At 47.3% G+C, this 21,918-nt stretch overlaps 1 protein-coding gene across 5 annotated transcripts in view; it reads left to right on the top strand.

The window, feature by feature from the left end:
• Nucleotides 1-3,816, top strand: part of LOC149438573 (antileukoproteinase-like) — a 38,594-nt gene extending 34,778 nt beyond the window's left edge. For 4 of the 5 annotated variants that reach the window (XM_089659719.1, XM_089659714.1, XM_089659716.1 and 1 more), the window contains one exon: nucleotides 3,681-3,816. In XM_089659719.1, the coding sequence (XP_089515845.1) occupies nucleotides 3,681-3,739 (59 nt within the window). In that variant the 3' untranslated portion in view covers nucleotides 3,740-3,816. The remainder of the gene's footprint in view (nucleotides 1-3,680) is intronic. The other variant, XM_089659717.1, reaches the window with a different exon arrangement.
• The last annotated feature ends 18,102 nt before the right edge of the window (nucleotides 3,817-21,918 follow it).

Genomic DNA, 21,918 nt, shown 5'->3' with positions numbered 1-21,918 from the left:
GGGCCCCATGATCCCCTATTGCCCAGGGGCCCCATGAGTTGTCAGGCCACCCCTGGTCCTGCTCATCATACTCCTAGTAGTACAATTACCAGCAGTCCTGTTATCAAATAAAGTCCTCTGTTCAGAAAAATCTCCTGCTGCTTTAGTGTCTATATGGCACTCCTGCTCTGAAGTCTTAGTGGTCCATGCAGGACTCCTGCTCTGTGTCCTCACAGCCAGCAGGAACCTCTTTGATTCCCACCATCTTCTTCTGGATTCATGCCATCTCCTCCTGCATTCCTTGCTGATTGCAATGATTCATCAGCAGAAGTAATCTCTACTTCTGTAAATCACAGAAAAATCCTCCACACATTGAGAGAGAAATTTTGGATAGGCATTCCCTCACCAGAACTTTCTTTAACCCCTTGACACCGACCATACACAAATTAGTGGCCTCACAGAACTGGGCTTTTTTTCTGTGGGGCTGCTAATTTGCGTACGGTCGGCGTCAAAGGGTTAAAGAAAGTTCTGGTGAGGGAATGCCTAGCGAAAATTTCTCTCTCAGTGTGTGGACCTGTCTTTGTGCTGGGAGTGTTCTAACGATCGGGTCCTGGAACTCCCGATTTCGGGTCACCTCATTGCTGTAATAGCCTCTGATTGGTGATCAGTCACTGTGAAGCCCGCCCCTCTTGTTTTCTCTCTCTGAATGGAGGAAAGATATACATTGTATCTCTCTCTGTCCTTTCAGAGAGAAAGAAAAACAAGTATGTGTAAAAAATAAATAAATAAAAATATTAATTAAAACATTTAAATAAAAAAATAAACAAAAATACCTAGATCTAGGTCTGTGCCATGGTTTGTGTTTGGGTCAAGGTCAGGGTCAAAGGTCAGGATCAAGGGTCAGGGTCAGGTTTTTTTTTGGTCAGGATTTTTTCTTTAATTTTTAAATTAGTATCAGCATAACTTAGTAGCAGGATAAAAAAAAGCTAATTTCATACTATTGTTTCCGGGCTGTACTATGGGTACAAACAACAACTAATATACACTTATGTGGTATCACTGCAGTCATCAGGAGCAGGAGAAACTATTTTGGGTTGTTGTTTGGTGGTAGGTTATGGTAGTAGCAAGAAATATACAGCTAAATTTTAAAAAATGCAGTTTTTTTTACTATTTTGGGTCAGTTTTCCTTTGGTAATAGAAAAAAAATCAGTAGATATCCATTACCATTTACCACCAAATGAAAGCCCAATTTATTCTGCCACTCAAGGGAGATTCTGTTTCCTCCATGGCTTTCAACAATTCGCCTTTTTACTCAACCTCCTCCTGAGATAACTCAGGCTGCTAAGGATGGAGGGGGGCAGATATTGACTCAGATGCGACAGATCCTGAGACAGGGGTAGTACTGGGGTCACCACATGAAACCACTTCCTTACCCACCCCCCCATCCATACTGTCACCATTGCTCTGGTATCTGCCCTCTGGCTGGTACTGGCAGAGGCACCTTTCTTTATCTGCTGGAACCTTTCCTCATTCTGATATTTTAATCTGAACGCTCCGCTGCTTTCCTACAGACAGATGACCAACTTCTCCTGCTGCTTTGCTGCATCCTCCAGAGACTTCAACTTGGAGTCTTGCCTCTTACTGCTCCAGGTCTTGCAAAGTTTTTTTTTTCCTATGTTCCTTTAGGACAGCAAGCTTCCCTTCCTCTTTAGTTATACAGAAAAGTTTGTTCACCACTCTGTCCTGGAAGACTGGTAAAGACTCGCCCTGCATAGGGCATAGCCAGGATCAGGGACGGACTGACCATTTGGAAACTCGGGCACTGCCCGAGGGCCCGGAGTCAGTAGGGGGCCCCATGAGATGCCCCTGGTACCTTTTTCATAGGCTTTTTTGAGTTTGGGCAAGGACATAGGGGCCCCATGATCCCCTATTGCCCAGGTGCCCCATGAGTTGTCAGTCCGCCCCTGGCCAGGATCCATTGCAGCAGTCCCTCTGGAGAGCCCCTGCCTTCATCCTCCCCAGCCTGCTGTATCCTTGCTGGGGAGAGGCCTGCATGGAAGAAAAATATATTTTAAATATATTTTAAAAATATTGTTCCCAAATATATTGAGATATATTTGAAATACTACAATTTTGTCCATATGATATATATATATATACATATATATATATATATACACACACACATATACAGTATATATTCATATACACACACATATACAGTATATATACACACAATGTATGTTGAAATGTGTTTTTTGTATATTTTACAAAATATATTAAAAATATTTTTAAAATATATTCTTCACATTTTTTGTAACATATACAAAATTCATTTTAACCTTTGTTTTTACATATATTTGTAAATTCATTCCAAAATACTACAATTTTGTCCATATGCTATATATATATATATATATATATATATATATATATATATACACACACATATACAATATATATACATATACACATATACAGTATATATACACACAATGTATGTTGAAATGTGTTTTTTATATATTTTACAAAATATATTAAAAATATTTTTAAAATATATTCTTCACATTTTTTTAAACATATACAAAATTCATTTTAACATGTTTTTACATATATTTGTAAATTCATTCCAAAAATATAGATTAAATGTTTTTTTAAAGACACAGTATATTTGAAAATTTATTTCTAAAAATGTTTTTCTTATATTTTGTAATATATAAAAAAAAATTTCAACATACAGTATATATATATAAATATATACTATATCCTAGATTGTAAGCTCGAAAGAGCAGGGCCCTCCATCCCCTCATGTTTTGCATTGTATTGGTATTATTCTGTCACATGTTCTGTCCCCCTTTGTAATGTACAGCGCTGAGTGAACCATTGGCGCTTTATAAATACTGTATAATAATAATAATAATATATATATATATAAATAATTTATTTTTTATATATATATATATTAAATATGGACAAAATTGTAGTATTTCAAATATATGTCAATATATTTAGGAATAATATTTTTAATATATATTTTTCTTCCATGTGGGAGGAGAGCCCCAAGCTTGTTGCTTCTCCCAGCTGACACCAGAGCAGAGTAAGCCAGCAGCACCTTAAAGAAGAGCACTGGTGGAGAGACTGATGTGACTGGCTCAATGTTCTCTGTACAGCACTATAGTATATGTCAGAGCTATATAAGGGAAATTTAGAGTTAAATAAGTATAGTCTAGCACAGTGGTTCTCAACCTTCCTAATGCCGTGACCCTTTAATACAGTTCCTCATGTTGTGGTGACCCCCAACCATAAAATTATTTACCCAGTAATTATAATTCATGAGTGTCGTTTTACCTCCAATACTACTGCTTTCAACACAGTAGCTGCTTTCAACACAGTAGCTGCTTTCAACACAGTAGCTGCTTTTAACAGAGTAGCTGCTTTCTACACAGTAGTTGCTTTCTACACAGTAGCTGCTCTTTACACATCAGAATTATGTGTTTTCTGATGGTGTTAGGGGACCCCTGTAAAAGGGTCGTTAGACCCCCAAAGGGGTTGCGTCCCACAGGTTGAGAACCACTGCTCTAGCAGAACCCTCCATAATGTCCCTGCCATTCTCTACTTTCCTATGTACATATGTATCCGTGGTTTCTGTTGCTGAGACTCTCCAATATAAAGCAGTAATTCACATTTCCTTGTCTCCGCAGAAGTCTCAGAACATGGGATGCGGTGTGAGAACAAGATGATCGATGAGAGATTACAATGATATTAACCCCTTTGTATGTATAGGTGATCACACCCAGCAGACAATCTTATAAAAATAAAGAATCATTTATCTCTGCACTATGCCTGGTCATGTCTTTCCAATAACAACACTTATGATGCTGGAGCAGAGCAAGGAAAACCCTGCTGAATTATGGTAGCTGGGTCATGTGAGAGGAAGAGGCAGGGACAAATACTGGGCCATAAATTCAGATTTCCTCACATTTCCTGGGCAGTTGGAGACTGTCTTGCTGTCCACTGAAGAGATGATAAAGTGACCTAATATCAAACTGACCAAATTTTATTTTACAAAACTATTATTCTTAGAATACATACATTTTCATTCTTTTCTAAATATGGATTATTGATTGATTTTTTTTTTTTTTTTTTTTTTTTTTTTAGCCTTAGGGGTGAATTGAGATTTGGTGTTGAAGATTTGGAGTTCAGGGTGTTAAAGGACAACTTCACTATTGGGAGTTAATAATTTATATTATCTAGCCTATAGGTATCTAGCCTAGTCAGTGCTTCCAAGTAAGAGCTAACAAACTCATTGACTATTTATACACTGACACTAAATGCAATTTAAAAAGCCACAGATGTGGGACATTAACCTCTAATTGGCATTGTAACCCGTGTGTGTCACCTTGTGTGTCTGTACCAAGGCCAAACATTCCAGGGTATGTAAACTTTTGATCCAGGGGGCGGAGACTTCTGATCTGGGCCATTTGGGTGATTTCTAGAGATGAGCGAAGTATTCAAAAATTTGATTCGGCTGATTCGGCGAATTTCAGGAAGAAATTTGATTCGATGCAAATTTATTCGCTACAAAATTAACTTATTAAAAGGGTTTCTAGGCTTCAGAGAGCCTTTAAATTAGTGCAGAACACTGTACCTTTAATTTAAATGCCCTTGGAGATGAGGAAGGAGAAGGAGAAGCAGAAGGAGAAGGATGAGAAGAAGGAGAAGGAGAAGGATGAGAAGAAGGAGAAGGAGAAGGATGAGAAGAAGGAGAAGGATGAGAAGAAGGAGAAGGATGAGAAGAAGGAGAAGGATGAGAAGAAGGAGAAGGATGAGAAGAAGGAGAAGGATGAGAAGAAGGAGAAGGAGAAGGATGAGAAGAAGGAGAAGGAGAAGGATGAGAAGAAGGAGAAGGATGAGAAGAAGAAGGAGAAGGATGAGAAGAAGGAGAAGGATGAGAAGAAGGAGAAGGATGAGAAGAAGGAGAAGGATGAGAAGAAGGAGAAGGACGAGAAGAAGGAGAAGGATGAGAAGATGGAGAAGGAGAAGGATGAGAAGATGGAGAAGGAGAAGGATGAGAAGAAGGAGAAGGAGAAGGATGAGAAGAAGAAGGATGAGAAGGATGAGAAGAAGGATGAGAAGAAGGATGAGAAGAAGGATGAGAAGAAGGATGAGAAGAAGGATGAGAAGAAGGATGAGAAGAAGGAGAAGGATGAGAAGAAGGAGAAGGATGAGAAGAAGGAGAAGGATGAGAAGAAGGAGAAGGATGAGAAGAAGGAGAAGGAGAAGGATGAGAAGAAGGAGAAGGAGAAGGATGAGAAGAAGGAGAAGGAGAAGGATGAGAAGAAGGAGAAGGATGAGAAGAAGGAGAAGGATGAGAAGAAGGAGAAGGATGAGAAGAAGGAGAAGGATGAGAAGAAGGAGAAGGATGAGAAGAAGGAGAAGGAGAAGGATGAGAAGAAGGAGAAGGAGAAGGATGAGAAGAAGGAGAAGGATGAGAAGAAGAAGGAGAAGGATGAGAAGAAGGAGAAGGATGAGAAGAAGGAGAAGGATGAGAAGAAGGAGAAGGATGAGAAGAAGGAGAAGGATGAGAAGAAGGAGAAGGATGAGAAGATGGAGAAGGAGAAGGATGAGAAGATGGAGAAGGAGAAGGATGAGAAGAAGGAGAAGGAGAAGGATGAGAAGAAGGAGAAGGAGAAGGATGAGAAGGAGAAGGATGAGAAGAAGGAGAAGGAGAAGGATGAGAAGAAGAAGGATGAGAAGGATGAGAAGAAGGATGAGAAGAAGGATGAGAAGAAGGATGAGAAGAAGGATGAGAAGAAGGATGAGAAGAAGGATGAGAAGAAGGATGAGAAGAAGGAGAAGGAGAAGGATGAGAAGAAGGAGAAGGATGAGAAGAAGGAGAAGGAGAAGGATGAGAAGAAGAAGAAGGAGAAGGATGAGAAGAAGGAGAAGGAGAAGGATGAGAAGAAGGATGAGAAGAAGGAGAAGGATGAGAAGATGGAGAAGGATGAGAAGGAGAAGGATGAGAAGATGGAGAAGGATGAGAAGGAGAAGGAGAAGGATGAGAAGGAGAAGGAGAAGGATGAGAAGATGGAGAAGGAGAAGGATGAGAAGAAGGAGAAGGATGAGAAGAAGGAGAAGGATGAGAAGAAGGAGAAGGAGAAGGATGAGAAGAAGGAGAAGAGAAGAAGGATGAGAAGAAGGAGAAGGAGAAGGATGAGAAGAAGGAGAAGGATGAGAAGAAGGAGAAGGATGAGAAGAAGGATGAGAAGAAGGATGAGAAGAAGGAGAAGGATGAGAAGAAGAGAAGGATGAGAAGAGGAGAAGGATGAGAAGAAGGATGAGAAGAAGGAGAAGGATGAGAAGAAGGTCTGAGAACAGTTCTGTGACAGTTTCTGTCTATTTCTGACAGTTCTGTGACATTCACTCTAGAGATGAGCGAAGAAATGAAAAATTCGATTCGACTGATTCGGCGAATTCGTGGACAATATTCGATTCGAGTCGAATAAATTCGCTGTGAATTTAACTTAAAAAAGGGTGTTTCTAGGCTTCAGAGAGACTTAATATTAGTGCAGAACACTGTACCTTTAATTTAAATGCCCTTGGAGTCTGCTGGGGAAGAGAAATAATACTGTCAGTCAGTATGACATGCAGATGAGTGCCGTCGATCTTAGAATCACTGCACACTTCACTCCTTTGGCCAGTCACGGGGCCAAAACCAGTGTTTGGAGCCACAGTGTGGTGGTGGAGCCAGCAGCAATGGGAGGCCATACAGCAACCTATGACAAAATGGAAACCAGCAGGAGCGTGAGGAGACCTGAAAGTGGCACATGGCAGAGTGGGAGCAATGGGAGGCGGTACAGGGACCCAGGTCACACTGTGGGCCCAGCAGCAGCGTGACCAGGCGGTACGGGGGCCCATGGCCGATATGGGGCTTGGTGGCACCTATGGAAGGCCTGTAATCTGCCAGCAACCTATGACAAAATGGACAACCGCAGGAGTGTGAGGAGATTTCAAAGTGGCACATGGCAGAGTGGAAGCAATGGGAGGACGTACAGGAACCCAGGTCACACTGTGGGCTCAGCAGCAGCGTGACCAGGAGGTACGGGGGCCCATGGCCGATATGGGGCCTGGCGGCACCTATGGGAGGCCGCTAATCTGCCAGCAACCTATGACAAAATGGACAACCGCAGGAGTGTGAAGAGATTTCAAAGTGGCACATGGCAGAGTGGAAGCAATGGGAGGCCGTACAGGGACCCAGGTCACACTGTGGGCCCAGCAGCAGCGTGACCAGGCGGTACGGGGGCCCATGGCCGATATGGGGCCTGGCGGCACCTAAGGGAGGCCGCTAATCTGCCAGCAACCTATGACAAAATGGAAAACCGCAGGAGTGTAAGGAGACCTCAAAGTGGCACATGGCAGAGTGTAAGCAATGGGAGGCCGTACAGGGACCCAGGTCACACTGTGGGCTCAGCAGCAGCGTGACCAGGAGGTACGGGGGCCCATGGCCGATATGGGGCCTGGCGGCATCAATAGAAGGCCTGTAATCTGCCAGCAACCTATGACAAAATGGACAACCGCAGGAGTGTGAGGAGATTTCAAAGTGGCACATGGCAAAGTGGAAGCAATGGGAGGCCGTACAGGGACCCAGGTCACACTGTGGGCCCAGCAGCAGCGTGATCAGGAGGTACGGGGGCCCATGGCCGATATGGGGCTTGGTGGCACCTATGGAAGGCCTGTAATCTGCCAGCAACCTATGACAAAATGGACAACCGCAGGAGTGTGAGGAGATTTCAAAGTGGCACATGGCAGAGTGGAAGCAATGGGAGGACGTACAGGGACCCAGGTCACACTGTGGGCTCAGCAGCAGCGTGACCAGGAGGTACGGGGGCCCATGGCCGATATGGGGCCTGGCGGCACCTATGGGAGGCCGCTAATCTGCCAGCAACCTATGACAAAATGGAACCCTGGGCTGGGGCAGGCAGAACCGCCGTATCTTTATCACGTTTTTCACAGGCCACCAAATGGCGACGCTGCATATGCTGACGCAACGCTGTAGTCCCAACATGGGCCCCCTGGCCACGCTTGACTTTCTGGCCACATAGTCGACATACGGCTACGTTTACTTCCTCGGGAGGCTTGACGAAAACTTGCCACACCGCCGAGTAGGAAACTTTGCACCCGCTACTCCTCACTGGCTGACTGCTACTTCCTCCGTGCACACCGGCACCACTACTGGCTGTGGTGGTAGGCTGCAGTGGAGCTGCTGCTCTACTCCGTGGCCGTTTGCCTCCACTGACAAAGCTGCGACCCTGCTGCCTCCTGGCAGCAGCAATGGGAGGCCGTACAGGGACCCAGGTCACACTGTGGGCTCAGCAGCAGCGTGACCAGGCGGTACGGGGGCCCATGGCCGATTTGACCTCATTCATCCCATAGTCCTGCCGACTCACGAATAGCGTGGCCTCCTCAAAGGGCCTGAGCAAACGCAGGTGTCACGCATGAGATGACAATGGCTGACATCTAAGTTACACAGGGAGTACCTTTATCCGCTTTTAACATCAGGAAATCTGTGATGGCCTTTAGCTGTTCGTAAAGGCGGTCTAACATATGTAGGGTTGAATTACACCTTGTTGCAACGTCACAGCATGAGGAGTCGGTACGGGGGCCCATGGCAGATTACGTGCCTGGCAGCAGCAATGGGAGGCCCGTAATCTGCCAGCACCCTATGTCAAAAAATTCAACACACCAGCAGTGTGAGGAGACCTGAAAGTGGCACATGGCAGAGTGTGGCGATGGAGACAGCAGCAATGGGAGGCCGTACAGGGACCCATGAGAGACTCTGGACCTAGCAGCAGCATGAGGAGGCGGTATATAGGGGCCCATGGCAGATAAGAGGCCTGGCAGCAGCTATAGGAGGCCCGTTATCTTGCAGCACCCTATTTTAAAAAAATTAAACACACCAGCAGTGTGAAGAGACCTGAAAGTGGCACATGGCAGCAGAGTGTGGCGATGGAGACAGCAGCAATGGGAGGCCGTACAGGGACCCATGAGAGACTCTAGACTTGGCAGCAGCATGAGGAGGCGGTATATAGGGGCCCATGGCAGATTAGGGGCCTGGCAGCAGCTATGTGAGGCCCGTAATCTTGCCTGCACCCTATGTCAAAAAATTAAACACACCAGCAGTGTGAAGAGACCTGAAAGTGGCACATGGCAGCAGAGTGTGGCGATGGAGACAGCAGCAATGGGAGGCCGTACAGGGACCCATGAGAGACTCTAGACTTGGCAGCAGCATGAGGAGGCGGTATATAGGGGCCCATGGCAGATTAGGGGCCTGGCAGCAGCTATGTGAGGCCCGTTATCTTGCAGCACCCTATTTTAAAAAAATTAAACACACCAGCAGTGTGAAGAGACCTGAAAGTGGCACATGGCAGCAGAGTGTGGCGATGGAGACAGCAGCAATGGGAGGCCGTACAGGGATCCATGAGAGACTCTAGACTTGGCAGCAGCATGAGGAGGCGGTATATAGGGGCCCATGGCAGATTAGGGGCCTGGCAGCAGCTATGTGAGGCCCGTTATCTTGCAGCACCCTATTTTAAAAAAATTAAACACACCAGCAGTGTGAAGAGACCTGAAAGTGGCACATGGCAGCAGAGTGTGGCGATGGAGACAGCAGCAATGGGAGGCCGTACAGGGACCCATGAGAGACTCTAGACTTGGCAGCAGCATGAGGAGGCGGTATATAGGGGCCCATGGCAGATTAGGGGCCTGGCAGCAGCTATGTGAGGCCCGTTATCTTGCAGCACCCTATTTTAAAAAAATTAAACACACCAGCAGTGTGAAGAGACCTGAAAGTGGCACATGGCAGCAGAGTGTGGCGATGGAGACAGCAGCAATGGGAGGCCGTACAGGGATCCATGAGAGACTCTAGACTTGGCAGCAGCATGAGGAGGCGGTATATAGGGGCCCATGGCAGATTAGGGGCCTGGCAGCAGCTATGTGAGGCCCGTTATCTTGCAGCACCATATTTTAAAAAAATTAAACACACCAGCAGTGTGAAGAGACCTGAAAGTGGCACATGGCAGCAGAGTGTGGCGATGGAGACAGCAGCAATGGGAGGCCGTACAGGGACCCATGAGAGACTCTAGACTTGGCAGCAGCATGAGGAGGCGGTATATAGGGGCCCATGGCAGATTAGGGGCCTGGCAGCAGCTATGTGAGGCCCGTTATCTTGCAGCACCCTATTTTAAAAAAATTAAACACACCAGCAGTGTGAAGAGACCTGAAAGTGGCACATGGCAGCAGAGTGTGGCGATGGAGACAGCAGCAATGGGAGGCCGTACAGGGATCCATGAGAGACTCTAGACTTGGCAGCAGCATGAGGAGGCGGTATATAGGGGCCCATGGCAGATTAGGGGCCTGGCAGCAGCTATGTGAGGCCCGTTATCTTGCAGCACCCTATTTTAAAAAAATTAAACACACCAGCAGTGTGAAGAGACCTGAAAGTGGCACATGGCAGCAGAGTGTGGCGATGGAGACAGCAGCAATGGGAGGCCGTACAGGGACCCATGAGAGACTCTAGACTTGGCAGCAGCATGAGGAGGCGGTATATAGGGGCCCATGGCAGATTAGGGGCCTGGCAGCAGCTATGTGAGGCCCGTAATCTGCCTGCACCCTATGTCAAAAAATTAAACACACCAGCAGTGTGAAGAGACCTGAAAGTGGCACATGGCAGCAGAGTGTGGCGATGGAGACAGCAGCAATGGGAGGCCGTACAGGGACCCATGAGAGACTCTAGACTTGGCAGCAGCATGAGGAGGCGGTATATAGGGGCCCATGGCAGATTAGGGGCCTGGCAGCAGCTATGTGAGGCCCGTAATCTGCCTGCACCCTATGTCAAAAAATTAAACACACCAGCAGTGTGAAGAGACCTGAAAGTGGCACATGGCAGCAGAGTGTGGCGATGGAGACAGCAGCAATGGGAGGCCGTACAGGGACCCATGAGAGACTCTAGACTTGGCAGCAGCATGAGGAGGCGGTATATAGGGGCCCATGGCAGATTAGGGGCCTGGCAGCAGCTATGTGAGGCCCGTAATCTGCCTGCACCCTATGTCAAAAAATTAAACACACCAGCAGTGTGAAGAGACCTGAAAGTGGCACATGGCAGCAGAGTGTGGCGATGGAGACAGCAGCAATGGGAGGCCGTACAGGGACCCATGAGAGACTCTAGACTTGGCAGCAGCATGAGGAGGCGGTATATAGGGGCCCATGGCAGATTAGGGGCCTGGCAGCAGCTATGTGAGGCCCGTTATCTTGCAGCACCCTATTTTAAAAAAATTAAACACACCAGCAGTGTGAAGAGACCTGAAAGTGGCACATGGCAGCAGAGTGTGGCGATGGAGACAGCAGCAATGGGAGGCCGTACAGGGATCCATGAGAGACTCTAGACTTGGCAGCAGCATGAGGAGGCGGTATATAGGGGCCCATGGCAGATTAGGGGCCTGGCAGCAGCTATGTGAGGCCCGTTATCTTGCAGCACCCTATTTTAAAAAAATTAAACACACCAGCAGTGTGAAGAGACCTGAAAGTGGCACATGGCAGCAGAGTGTGGCGATGGAGACAGCAGCAATGGGAGGCCGTACAGGGATCCATGAGAGACTCTAGACTTGGCAGCAGCATGAGGAGGCGGTATATAGGGGCCCATGGCAGATTAGGGGCCTGGCAGCAGCTATGTGAGGCCCGTTATCTTGCAGCACCCTATTTTAAAAAAATTAAACACACCAGCAGTGTGAAGAGACCTGAAAGTGGCACATGGCAGCAGAGTGTGGCGATGGAGACAGCAGCAATGGGAGGCCGTACAGGGACCCATGAGAGACTCTAGACTTGGCAGCAGCATGAGGAGGCGGTATATAGGGGCCCATGGCAGATTAGGGGCCTGGCAGCAGCTATGTGAGGCCCGTAATCTGCCTGCACCCTATGTCAAAAAATTAAACACACCAGCAGTGTGAAGAGACCTGAAAGTGGCACATGGCAGCAGAGTGTGGCGATGGAGACAGCAGCAATGGGAGGCCGTACAGGGACCCATGAGAGACTCTAGACTTGGCAGCAGCATGAGGAGGCGGTATATAGGGGCCCATGGCAGATTAGGGGCCTGGCAGCAGCTATGTGAGGCCCGTAATCTGCCTGCACCCTATGTCAAAAAATTAAACACAACTAAAGTGTAAAGAGACCTGAAAGTGGCACATGGCAGCAGAGTGTGGCGATGGAGACAGCAGCAATGGGAGGCCGTACAGGGACCCATGAGAGACTCTGGACCTGGCAGCAGCAGGAGGAGGTGGTATATAGGGGCCTATGGCAGATTAGGGGCCTGGCAGCAGCTATAGGAGGCCCGTAATCTGCCAGCACCCTATGTCAAAAAATTCAACACACCAGCAGTGTGTGAGGAGACCTGAAAGTGGCACATGTTTGAGGCATGATTCATGGCGGATTTAGTCAGTTGTGTCAGGAACTGGTGGTTTGAAATCCAGACTAATCCACGCCTGATTCATTTTCACAAACGTGAGTCTCTCCACACTTTGGGTGGACAGTCGTGTCCTCCGCGGAGTTACAATACCTCCTGCCGCACTAAACCCGCGCTCCGATGCCACGCTACTGGCCGGGCATGACAGCCTTTCAAGGGCAAATTCAGCTAGTTGGGGCCAAAGGTCAAGTTTCGTTGCCCAGTAGTCAAGGGGATTGTCTACCTCGGTTGGCAGGGTGCTGTCCAAGTAGGCCCAAGCCTGTTGTTTGAGCTCCTGCTCCAGGTCCACCTGATGCTGCTGCTGCTGCTGCGGCTGGTTAGTAGTTTCCTCACTGCGCTGGTGAAGAAAGCTACTCATCATCGACTGCAGACTGAGGCAGCCGCTGCTGGTGGAGCTGCCACTGCTCCTACCACCCCACCCCTCCCCTGCTGCCATACCAGCGGAACGCGAGCGCACAGGGCCCACAGTGTCTGAGGATGGACGTTGGCGCACAAAGGCAGAGACCAACTGACTACATAGGTGGTTTTTATAGTACGTAATTTTGGCCTCCCTCTCAGCAGGTGTGAAAAAGGCCACCATTTTGGACCGGTAGCGAGGGTCCAACAAGGTGGACAGCCAAAAGTCATCCCTCTGTCTGATGGTTATTATTCGGCTGTCGCTACGCAAGCAACCGAGCATGCTATGGGCCATTTGTGCCAAGGAATGCGAGGGACTCCCTGCCTCCATCTCCACAGCATACTGCCACGGTGCGTCTGGGTCCTCTGTCTCCTCCTCCTCCTCCTCTCCCAGATGCTCCTGCTCCTCCACTCCTGTCCGCTGAGTGGAAAAACCACCCATTTCACTCAATAATTCCTGAGCACAAATGTCCTCCTCTACCTCCTCCTCTTCTTCCTGTCCTGCCCCCACAGGGGTCATGTGGCGTTGAGATCTGTGCGCCACGTCTACCGCACCCTGACCAGCCATTGTTAACAGCATTTGTTCCAGGACGTGCAACAGAGGAATGACGTCGTTCATCCCATAGTCCTGCCGACTCACGAATAGCGTGGCCTCCTCAAAGGGCCTGAGCAAGCGGCAGGTGTCACGCATGAGCTGCCAATGGCTGACATCTAAGTTACACAGGGGAGTACCTTTATCCGCTTGTAACATCAGGAAATCGGTGATGGCCTTTCGCTGCTCGTAAAGGCGGTCTAACATGTGTAGGGTTGAATTCCACCTTGTTGCAACGTCGCAGATCAGGCGATGCTGTGGAATTCCGTTCTGCCGCTGCAGCTCAATGAGGGTGTTCTTTGCGGTGTAGGAATAGCTGAAATGCATGCACAGTTTACGTGACATTTTAAGGATGTCTTGCAGTGGGATGGTGGATTTTAGGAACCGCTTGACAACCAGATTGAACACGTGAGCCATGCATGGCGCATGGCACAACCTTCCTTGACGCAGAGCAGACACCATGTTCTTTCCGTTGTCAGTCAACATGGTTCCGATTTTCAGTTTGCGCGGAGACAGCCATCTGTCGATTTCTCTGTTCATTACACTCAGAAGTTCCTCCCCTGTGTGACTACGTTCGCCAAGGCATACCAGGTGCAGCACAGCGTGACACCGTTGCGCCCTGCACATGTGATATGCCGGTCGGGTAATGGGACTTGGCACGGGGGTGGCGGCTGAGGACACGGCGGAAAAAGAGGTGGTAGAGGCGGACATGCTTGCTGGACCAAGGACGTGCAAACGTGGAGGCAAAAGCGTCGTGACCTGTCCAAGTTGCTGGTGTGGCTGTGCCGGCACCACGTTCACCCAGTGGGCCGTAAATGACATGTACTGTCCCTGACCGTAGTTACAGCTCCACACGTCGGCGCTGCCGTGCACTTTGGCAGAGACCGACATGCTCAAAGACTGGCCCACCATCTCTTCTACATGTGAATGCAGGGCTGGCACTGCCTTTTGGGCAAAGAAATGACGGCTTGGCACTCTCCACCGCGGCGCGGCACAAGCCATCATTTCTCGGAAAGGTGCTGAGTCCACCAGTTGGAAAGGGAGGGACTGCAGCACCAGCAACTTGGACAGGAGGACGTTCAGCTTTTGCACCGTCGGGTGCGTGCTCGCAAACTGTTGTCTCTTGGATACGGATTCCAAGAAAGACTGTTGACGGAATCCGAGAAGAGGAGTAGCAGGAGAAGGAGCATCTGAACGAGCGGAAGATGCCAACGAGCGACAACTCCCCTCAGCAGAGGTGTTGGAGCCTTGACTGGCTGATAGAGGGTGATTGACGACGTCGGGTGACGGAGCAAGTAACGGAGCGGGTGATGGAGCGGGGGCTGGGGCAGGCAGAACCGCCATATCTTTATCACGGTTTTCCCAGGCCACCGAATGGTGACGCTGCATATGCTGACGCAACGCTGTAGTCCCAACATGGGCCCCCTGGCCACGCTTGCATTTCTGGCCACATAGTCGACATACGGCTACGTTTACTTCCTCGGGCGGCTTGACGAAAAATTGCCACACCACCGAGTAGGAAACTTTGCCCCCGCTACTCTTCACTGGCTGACTGCTACTTCCTCCGTGCGCACCGGCACCACTACTGGCCGTGGTGGTAGGCTGCAGTGGAGCTGGTGCTCTACTCCGTGGACGTTTGGCTCCACTGACACTGATGCGACCCTGCTGCCTCCTGGGCAACCCACCGACTGTTTCGCTCGCTGCCAAGCTGGCACCCTCTTCTCCTGATGATGCGGAAGAAATTGCCTGATGACGACGAGGCAGCCAAGTGCGATCAACCTCCTCATCATCAAGTACGGTCTCCGCCTCACTACTAGCCCCCTCGGCTGCGTCTGGGTCAGGAGACAGACCTGTCTCTAGACCGGCTACCGAGCCACTCTCCTCGCCAGTACTTGTTCGCTTGGCTGCTGAAAAGGCCGATGTCTCCCCCCGTTCCTGACCGCCCTCTGTTAGCTCTTCCTCACTGTACAGTGGGGCTGAGCCCACAGCATGCGATACTTCGCTTGGTGAGGGAACAGCAAAGGACAGGGGCAGGTAGAGGACACGTGATTTCAGTGGGCTTGCTCCCGGGCCATGCCAACTAACGGTTGTGTCTGACGTACCCACCGACCGTTGGCTGTAGGTGTCAGAGGTGACCTGGGAAGAGGAAGACGACCGAGCCAACCAATCAATGACGGCAGGGTTGTCGGTGGAGACACGACCGCTGGATGACACCGGGAGCACTGGCCTCTGGCTGCGAATACTGCTGCCTCGACCCCTTCCTCTGCTGCCACGTCTGCTCGCTCCTAAAACATTGCCTCCTCTGCCACTCCTCTGCATGTTGTCTGACATACTCTTTAATTCAACGATTAGGTGTCCCTGAGTAACAATTCTGTGTCCCTGAGTAACAATTCTGTGTCTGTGCGAGTAACAATTCTGTGGCCCTAAGTAACAGTTCTGTGGCCCTCAGTAACAGTTCTGTGTCTGTGCGAGTAACAATTCTGTGTCTGTGCGAGTAACAATTCTGTGGCCCTAAGTAACAGTTCTGTGGCCTTCAGTAACAATTCTGTGTCTGTGCGAGTAACAATTCTGTGTCTGTGCGAGTAACAATTTTGTGTCTGTGCGAGTAACAATTCTCTGGCACTCAGTAACAATTCTGTCTGTCCCTGAGTAACAATTCTCTGGCACTCAGTAACAATTCTGTCTGTCCCTGAGTAACAATTCTCTGGCACTCAGTAACAATTCTGTCTGTCCCTGAGTAACAATTCTCTCGCACTCAGTAACAATTCTGTCTGTCCCTGAGTAGTATGAATTCTGTGGCCCTGAGTAACAATTCTGTGTCTGTGCGAGTAACAATTCTGTGTCTGTGCGAGTAACAATTCTGTGTCTGTGCGAGTAACAATTTTGTGTCTGTGCGAGTAACAATTTTGTGTCTGTGCGAGTAACAATTCTCTGGCACTCAGTAACAATTCTGTCTGTCCCTGAGTAACAATTCTCTGGCACTCAGTAACAATTCTGTCTGTCCCTGAGTAACAATTCTCTGGCACTCAGTAACAATTCTGTCTGTCCCTGAGTAACAATTCTGTCTGTCCCTGAGTATGAATTCTGTGGCCCTGAGTAACAATTCTGTGTCTGTGCGAGTAACAATTTTGTGTCTGTGCGAGTAACAATTCTCTGGCACTCAGTAACAATTCTGTCTGTCCCTGAGTAACAATTCTCTGGCACTCAGTAACAATTCTGTCTGTCCCTGAGTAACAATTCTCTGGCACTCAGTAACAATTCTGTCTGTCCCTGAGTAACAATTCTGTCTGTCCCTGAGTATGAATTCTGTGGCCCTGAGTAACAATTCTGTGTCTGTGCGAGTAACAATTCTGTGTCTGTGCGAGTAACAATTCTGTGTCTGTGCGAGTAACAATTCTGTGTCTGTGCGAGTAACAATTCTGTGTCTGTGCGAGTAACAATTCTCTGGCACTCAGTAACAATTCTGTCTGTCCCTGAGTAACAATTCTCTGGCACTCAGTAACAATTCTGTCTGTCCCTGAGTAACAATTCTGTCTGTCCCTGAGTATGAATTCTGTGGCCCTGAGTAACAATTCTGTGTCTGTGCGAGTAACAATTCTGTGTCTGTGCGAGTAACAATTCTGTGTCTGTGCGAGTAACAATTTTGTGTCTGTGCGAGTAACAATTCTCTGGCACTCAGTAACAATTCTGTCTGTCCCTGAGTAACAATTCTCTGGCACTCAGTAACAATTCTGTCTGTCCCTGAGTAACAATTCTGTCTGTCCCTGAGTATGAATTCTGTGGCCCTGAGTAACAATTCTGTGTCTGTGCGAGTAACAATTCTGTGTCTGTGCGAGTAACAATTCTGTGTCTGTGCGAGTAACAATTCTGTGTCTGTGCGAGTAACAATTTTGTGTCTGTGCGAGTAACAATTCTCTGGCACTCAGTAACAATTCTGTCTGTCCCTGAGTAACAATTCTCTGGCACTCAGTAACAATTCTGTCTGTCCCTGAGTAACAATTCTCTGGCACTCAGTAACAATTCTGTCTGTCCCTGAGTAACAATTCTGTCTGTCCCTGAGTATGAATTCTGTGGCCCTGAGTAACAATTCTGTGTCTGTGCGAGTAACAATTCTGTGTCTGTGCGAGTAACAATTTTGTGTCTGTGCGAGTAACAATTCTCTGGCACTCAGTAACAATTCTGTCTGTCCCTGAGTAACAATTCTCTGGCACTCAGTAACAATTCTGTCTGTCCCTGAGTAACAATTCTCTGGCACTCAGTAACAATTCTGTCTGTCCCTGAGTAACAATTCTGTCTGTCCCTGAGTATGAATTCTGTGGCCCTGAGTAACAATTCTGTGTCTGTGCGAGTAACAATTCTGTGTCTGTGCGAGTAACAATTCTGTGTCTGTGCGAGTAACAATTTTGTGTCTGTGCGAGTAACAATTCTCTGGCACTCAGTAACAATTCTGTCTGTCCCTGAGTAACAATTCTCTGGCACTCAGTAACAATTCTGTCTGTCCCTGAGTAACAATTCTGTCTGTCCCTGAGTATGAATTCTGTGGCCCTGAGTAACAATTCTGTGTCTGTGCGAGTAACAATTCTGTGTCTGTGCAACAATTCTGTGTCTGTGCGAGTAACAATTTTGTGTCTGTGCGAGTAACAATTCTCTGGCACTCAGTAACAATTCTGTCTGTCCCTGAGTAACAATTCTCTGGCACTCAGTAACAATTCTGTCTGTCCCTGAGTATGAATTCTGTGGCCCTGAGTAACAATTCTGTGTCTGTGCGAGTAACAATTTTGTGTCTGTGCGAGTAACAATTCTCTGGCACTCAGTAACAATTCTGTCTGTCCCTGAGTAACAATTCTCTGGCACTCAGTAACAATTCTGTCTGTCCCTGAGTATGAATTCTGTGGCCCTGAGTAACAATTCTGTGTCTGTGCGAGTAACAATTCTGTGTCTGTGCGAGTAACAATTCTGTGTCTGTGCGAGTAACAATTTTGTGTCTGTGCGAGTAACAATTCTCTGGCACTCAGTAACAATTCTGTCTGTCCCTGAGTAACAATTCTCTGGCACTCAGTAACAATTCTGTCTGTCCCTGAGTAACAATTCTGTCTGTCCCTGAGTCTGAATTCTGTGGCCCTGAGTAACAATTCTCTGGCACTCAGTAACAATTCTGTCTGTCCCTGAGTAACAATTCTCTGGCACTCAGTAACAATTCTGTCTGTCCCTGAGTAAAAATTCTGTGGCCCTAATAACGTTTCTGTGGCCCTAAGTAACAATTCTCTGGCACTGAGTAACAATTCTGTCTGTCCCTGAGTATGAATTCTGTGGCCCTAACTAGCGTTTCTTTGTCCCTAAATAACGATTCTGTGGCCCTCATTAACAAGTCTGTGTCCCTGAGTAATGGTTCTCTGTCCCTAAGTAACTTTTCTCTGTCCCCAATTCTCGTTTCTGTGGCCCTAACTCTGTCCCTGTCCCTAGTACAGAGCGGTCTGCCTCTGTTCAATGACTGCAGGCAAATGAAGAATTCCAAAATGGCCGCTATATATACCTCGACCATTACACAGTGCTGGCTGGCTGGCTGCTGATTGGCTGATGCGATCACATGTCGTTGAGGAATGCATTATGGGGCAGCGCGCCTTGTCTGCGCGCCTTCCCAGACATCCCCGCTCCGTCGCCGCACATGTCAGCCGCCATTTTCTGAAAAATTTCGATCTGAAAAATTTTTCAGATATTCGACTCGAATTCCACTTCGGATACTTCGATTCGCTCATCTCTAATTCACTCCATACAGCGGTTTCAACCGCTGTATGGAGTGAATGTCCCAGAACTGTCAGAAATAGGCTATTTCTGACAGTTCTGGGACACTCACTCCATACAGCGGTTGAAACATTGTATCTATTTGTTTCCATAAATGACATTCTGCAGATACACTTAGAGGAGCTCTGCAGATACACTTTTTGCCGGCTTGGAATTAATCTTATTTTCATCCTACTTCTTATTCTTCTTCTTCTTCATCCTCATCCTCATCCTCTTCTTCTTCTGAGGATGAGGATGAAGAAGAAGAAGAAGAAGAAGAAGTAGGATGAAAATAAGATTAATTCCAAGCCGGCAAAAAGTGTATCTGCAGAGCTCCTCTAAGTGTATCTGCAGAATAGAGGAGCTCTGCAGATACACTTTTTGCCGGCTTGGAATTATTCTTATTTTCATCCTACTTCTTCTTCTTCGTCCTCATCCTCTTCTTCTTCTTCTGAGGATGAGGATGAGGATGAAGAAGAAGAAGAAGAAGAAGTAGGATGAAAATAAGATTAATTCCAAGCCGGCAAAAAGTGTATCTGCAGAGCTCCTCTAAGTGTATCTGCAGAATAGAGGAGCTCTGCAGATACACTTTTTGCCGGCTTGGAATTATTCTTATTTTCATCCTACTTATTCTTCTTCTTCTTCTTCTTCTTCATCCTCATCCTCAGAAGAAGAAGAAGAGGATGAAGAGGAAGAAGAAGAAGTAGGATGAAAATAAGAATAATTCCAAGCCGGCAAAAAGTGTATCTGCAGAGCTCCTCTATTCTGCAGATACACTTAGAGGAGCTCTGCAGATACACTTTTTGCCGGCTTGGAATTATTCTTATTTTCATCCTACTTCTTCTTCTTCTTCTTCATCCTCATCCTCATCCTCTTCTTCTTCTTCTGAGGATGAGGATGAGGATGAAGAAAAAGAAGAAGAATAAGAAGAAGTAGGATGAAAATAAGAATTCCAAACCGGCAAAAAGTGTATGTGCAGAGTTCCTCTATTTCTGACAGTTCTCTGACAGCTTCTTCACATGTACAGCGGTTGAAACATCTGTATCCTAAATGGAAACTAATAGATACAATGTTTCAACCGCTGTACATGTGAAGGAACTGTCAGAGAAATGTCAGAAATAGCGGAGCTCTCTGCAGGGACACTTTTGCCGGCTGATCGGGAAAAATCCGATTCGCGCACCCGAAGTAGGCAAATGTTCGGATTCGCCGCGAATCGAAATTTTCCTGAAATTCGTATCGAATTCCGGTTCGCCTGGTTCGATTCGCTCATCTCTAGTGATTTCTGTCAAACTATTTGATAATAAATGGCTTCATATGATCTTTCTTTCTTTCTTTCTTTCTTTCTTTCTTTCTTTTCTTTCTTTTCTTTCTTTCTTTCTTTCTCCCATGCACGGTACCAATAATATTCTGAACGGTAGTAGTGTTGGGCTCTATGTTTGAGTTGAACCTAAGTTTGACTCAAACATAGACAGTTCGTGTGTTCGCTGAACACATGAATGGTACGGGCGTTTGGCAGGCTGTTCGCCTGACAGTGCATTGTGATTGGTCAAAGCAATGCACCTGACCACAGCTCAGGTGCAATGCTTTGGCCAATCACAGCTCAGGATGACGTTATGACACTATTTAAGAATTGGTGAACCCCGCCCCCCTTGTGACATCATGACAGTCTTTAAGAACTGTCATCGAGGCTCAGTGTCACAAACGTAGCAGGGTTTTTTTTTTTCATTTTTTGGGTGGTGGCGGCGGGCATCGTGATTGACATTGGAACTACTTTGGGGGGACATTTTTTTTTTACTTTTATTTTTAATAAAGGACTTGTCAAATACTGCCTACTGTTTTTTTTACATTACACTTTTTCTTGTGAATGGGTAGTGGTACCATGTACCGCATACTCATTCATATGGGCGGGGGGGATCTGGGGGCCCCCTTGTTAAAGGGGGCTTCCAGATTCCAATAATCTCCTGCCCACAAACCCCCACAAACACTGGCCACAGTTCTGGGGAAGAGCCCCTTGTCCCCATAAAAATGGAAACAAGCTGCGTTGGAGAGGGGAGCCCTCCTGCCCCAATGTATCCCCCATGTTGAGGGCATGTAGCCTGGTCTGGTTCGGGGGGGGCACTTGCTCACCCTCCCTTTCCTGACCTGCCAGGCTGCATGCTCTTTTATGAATTTTGGGTTGGTTCCCCTTAAAATCCACTGACAGCTGAAACATGAATGAATGTTCATTACTAACATACTAACATACCGCATGACTTCATAATATACTGTAACTCAGATTTTAGTAACTGAGCGGTATCTTACCACATACTCAGGTGCAGCAAGATACCGCATCAGTATATTGTTTGTGTTTGAAGTTCGCGGTCGAACATTCTGTAGGTTCGAATGTTTGACCGGCGAACCGGACAGAGTGGAGGCATCACTATCCCACACATGGTACTAATAATATTCTGAACGGTCGTATTCAATGGCTATATATCTCTTCTGATCATTATATATATCACGCACCTTAGGATTAACTTCTAATAAAATTGGATTGGATTTTGAAATGGTAGGGGCCCTGAGGTGTATCTTTAAGCACCTTGGTTTATGAGCGTCTCGGTTAACGTGATTTTCGGTTTAGTCAATTAGATGTGAAATATGAGCTTCAATCCACACC

Source organism: Staurois parvus, unplaced genomic scaffold (genome assembly GCF_062004578.1).
Source record: "Staurois parvus isolate SC_StPar_1 unplaced genomic scaffold, SC_StPar_1.0 ptg001181l, whole genome shotgun sequence".
Taxonomy (NCBI): domain Eukaryota; kingdom Metazoa; phylum Chordata; class Amphibia; order Anura; family Ranidae; genus Staurois; species Staurois parvus.
This window is presented reverse-complemented; position numbering and strand designations above follow the sequence as displayed.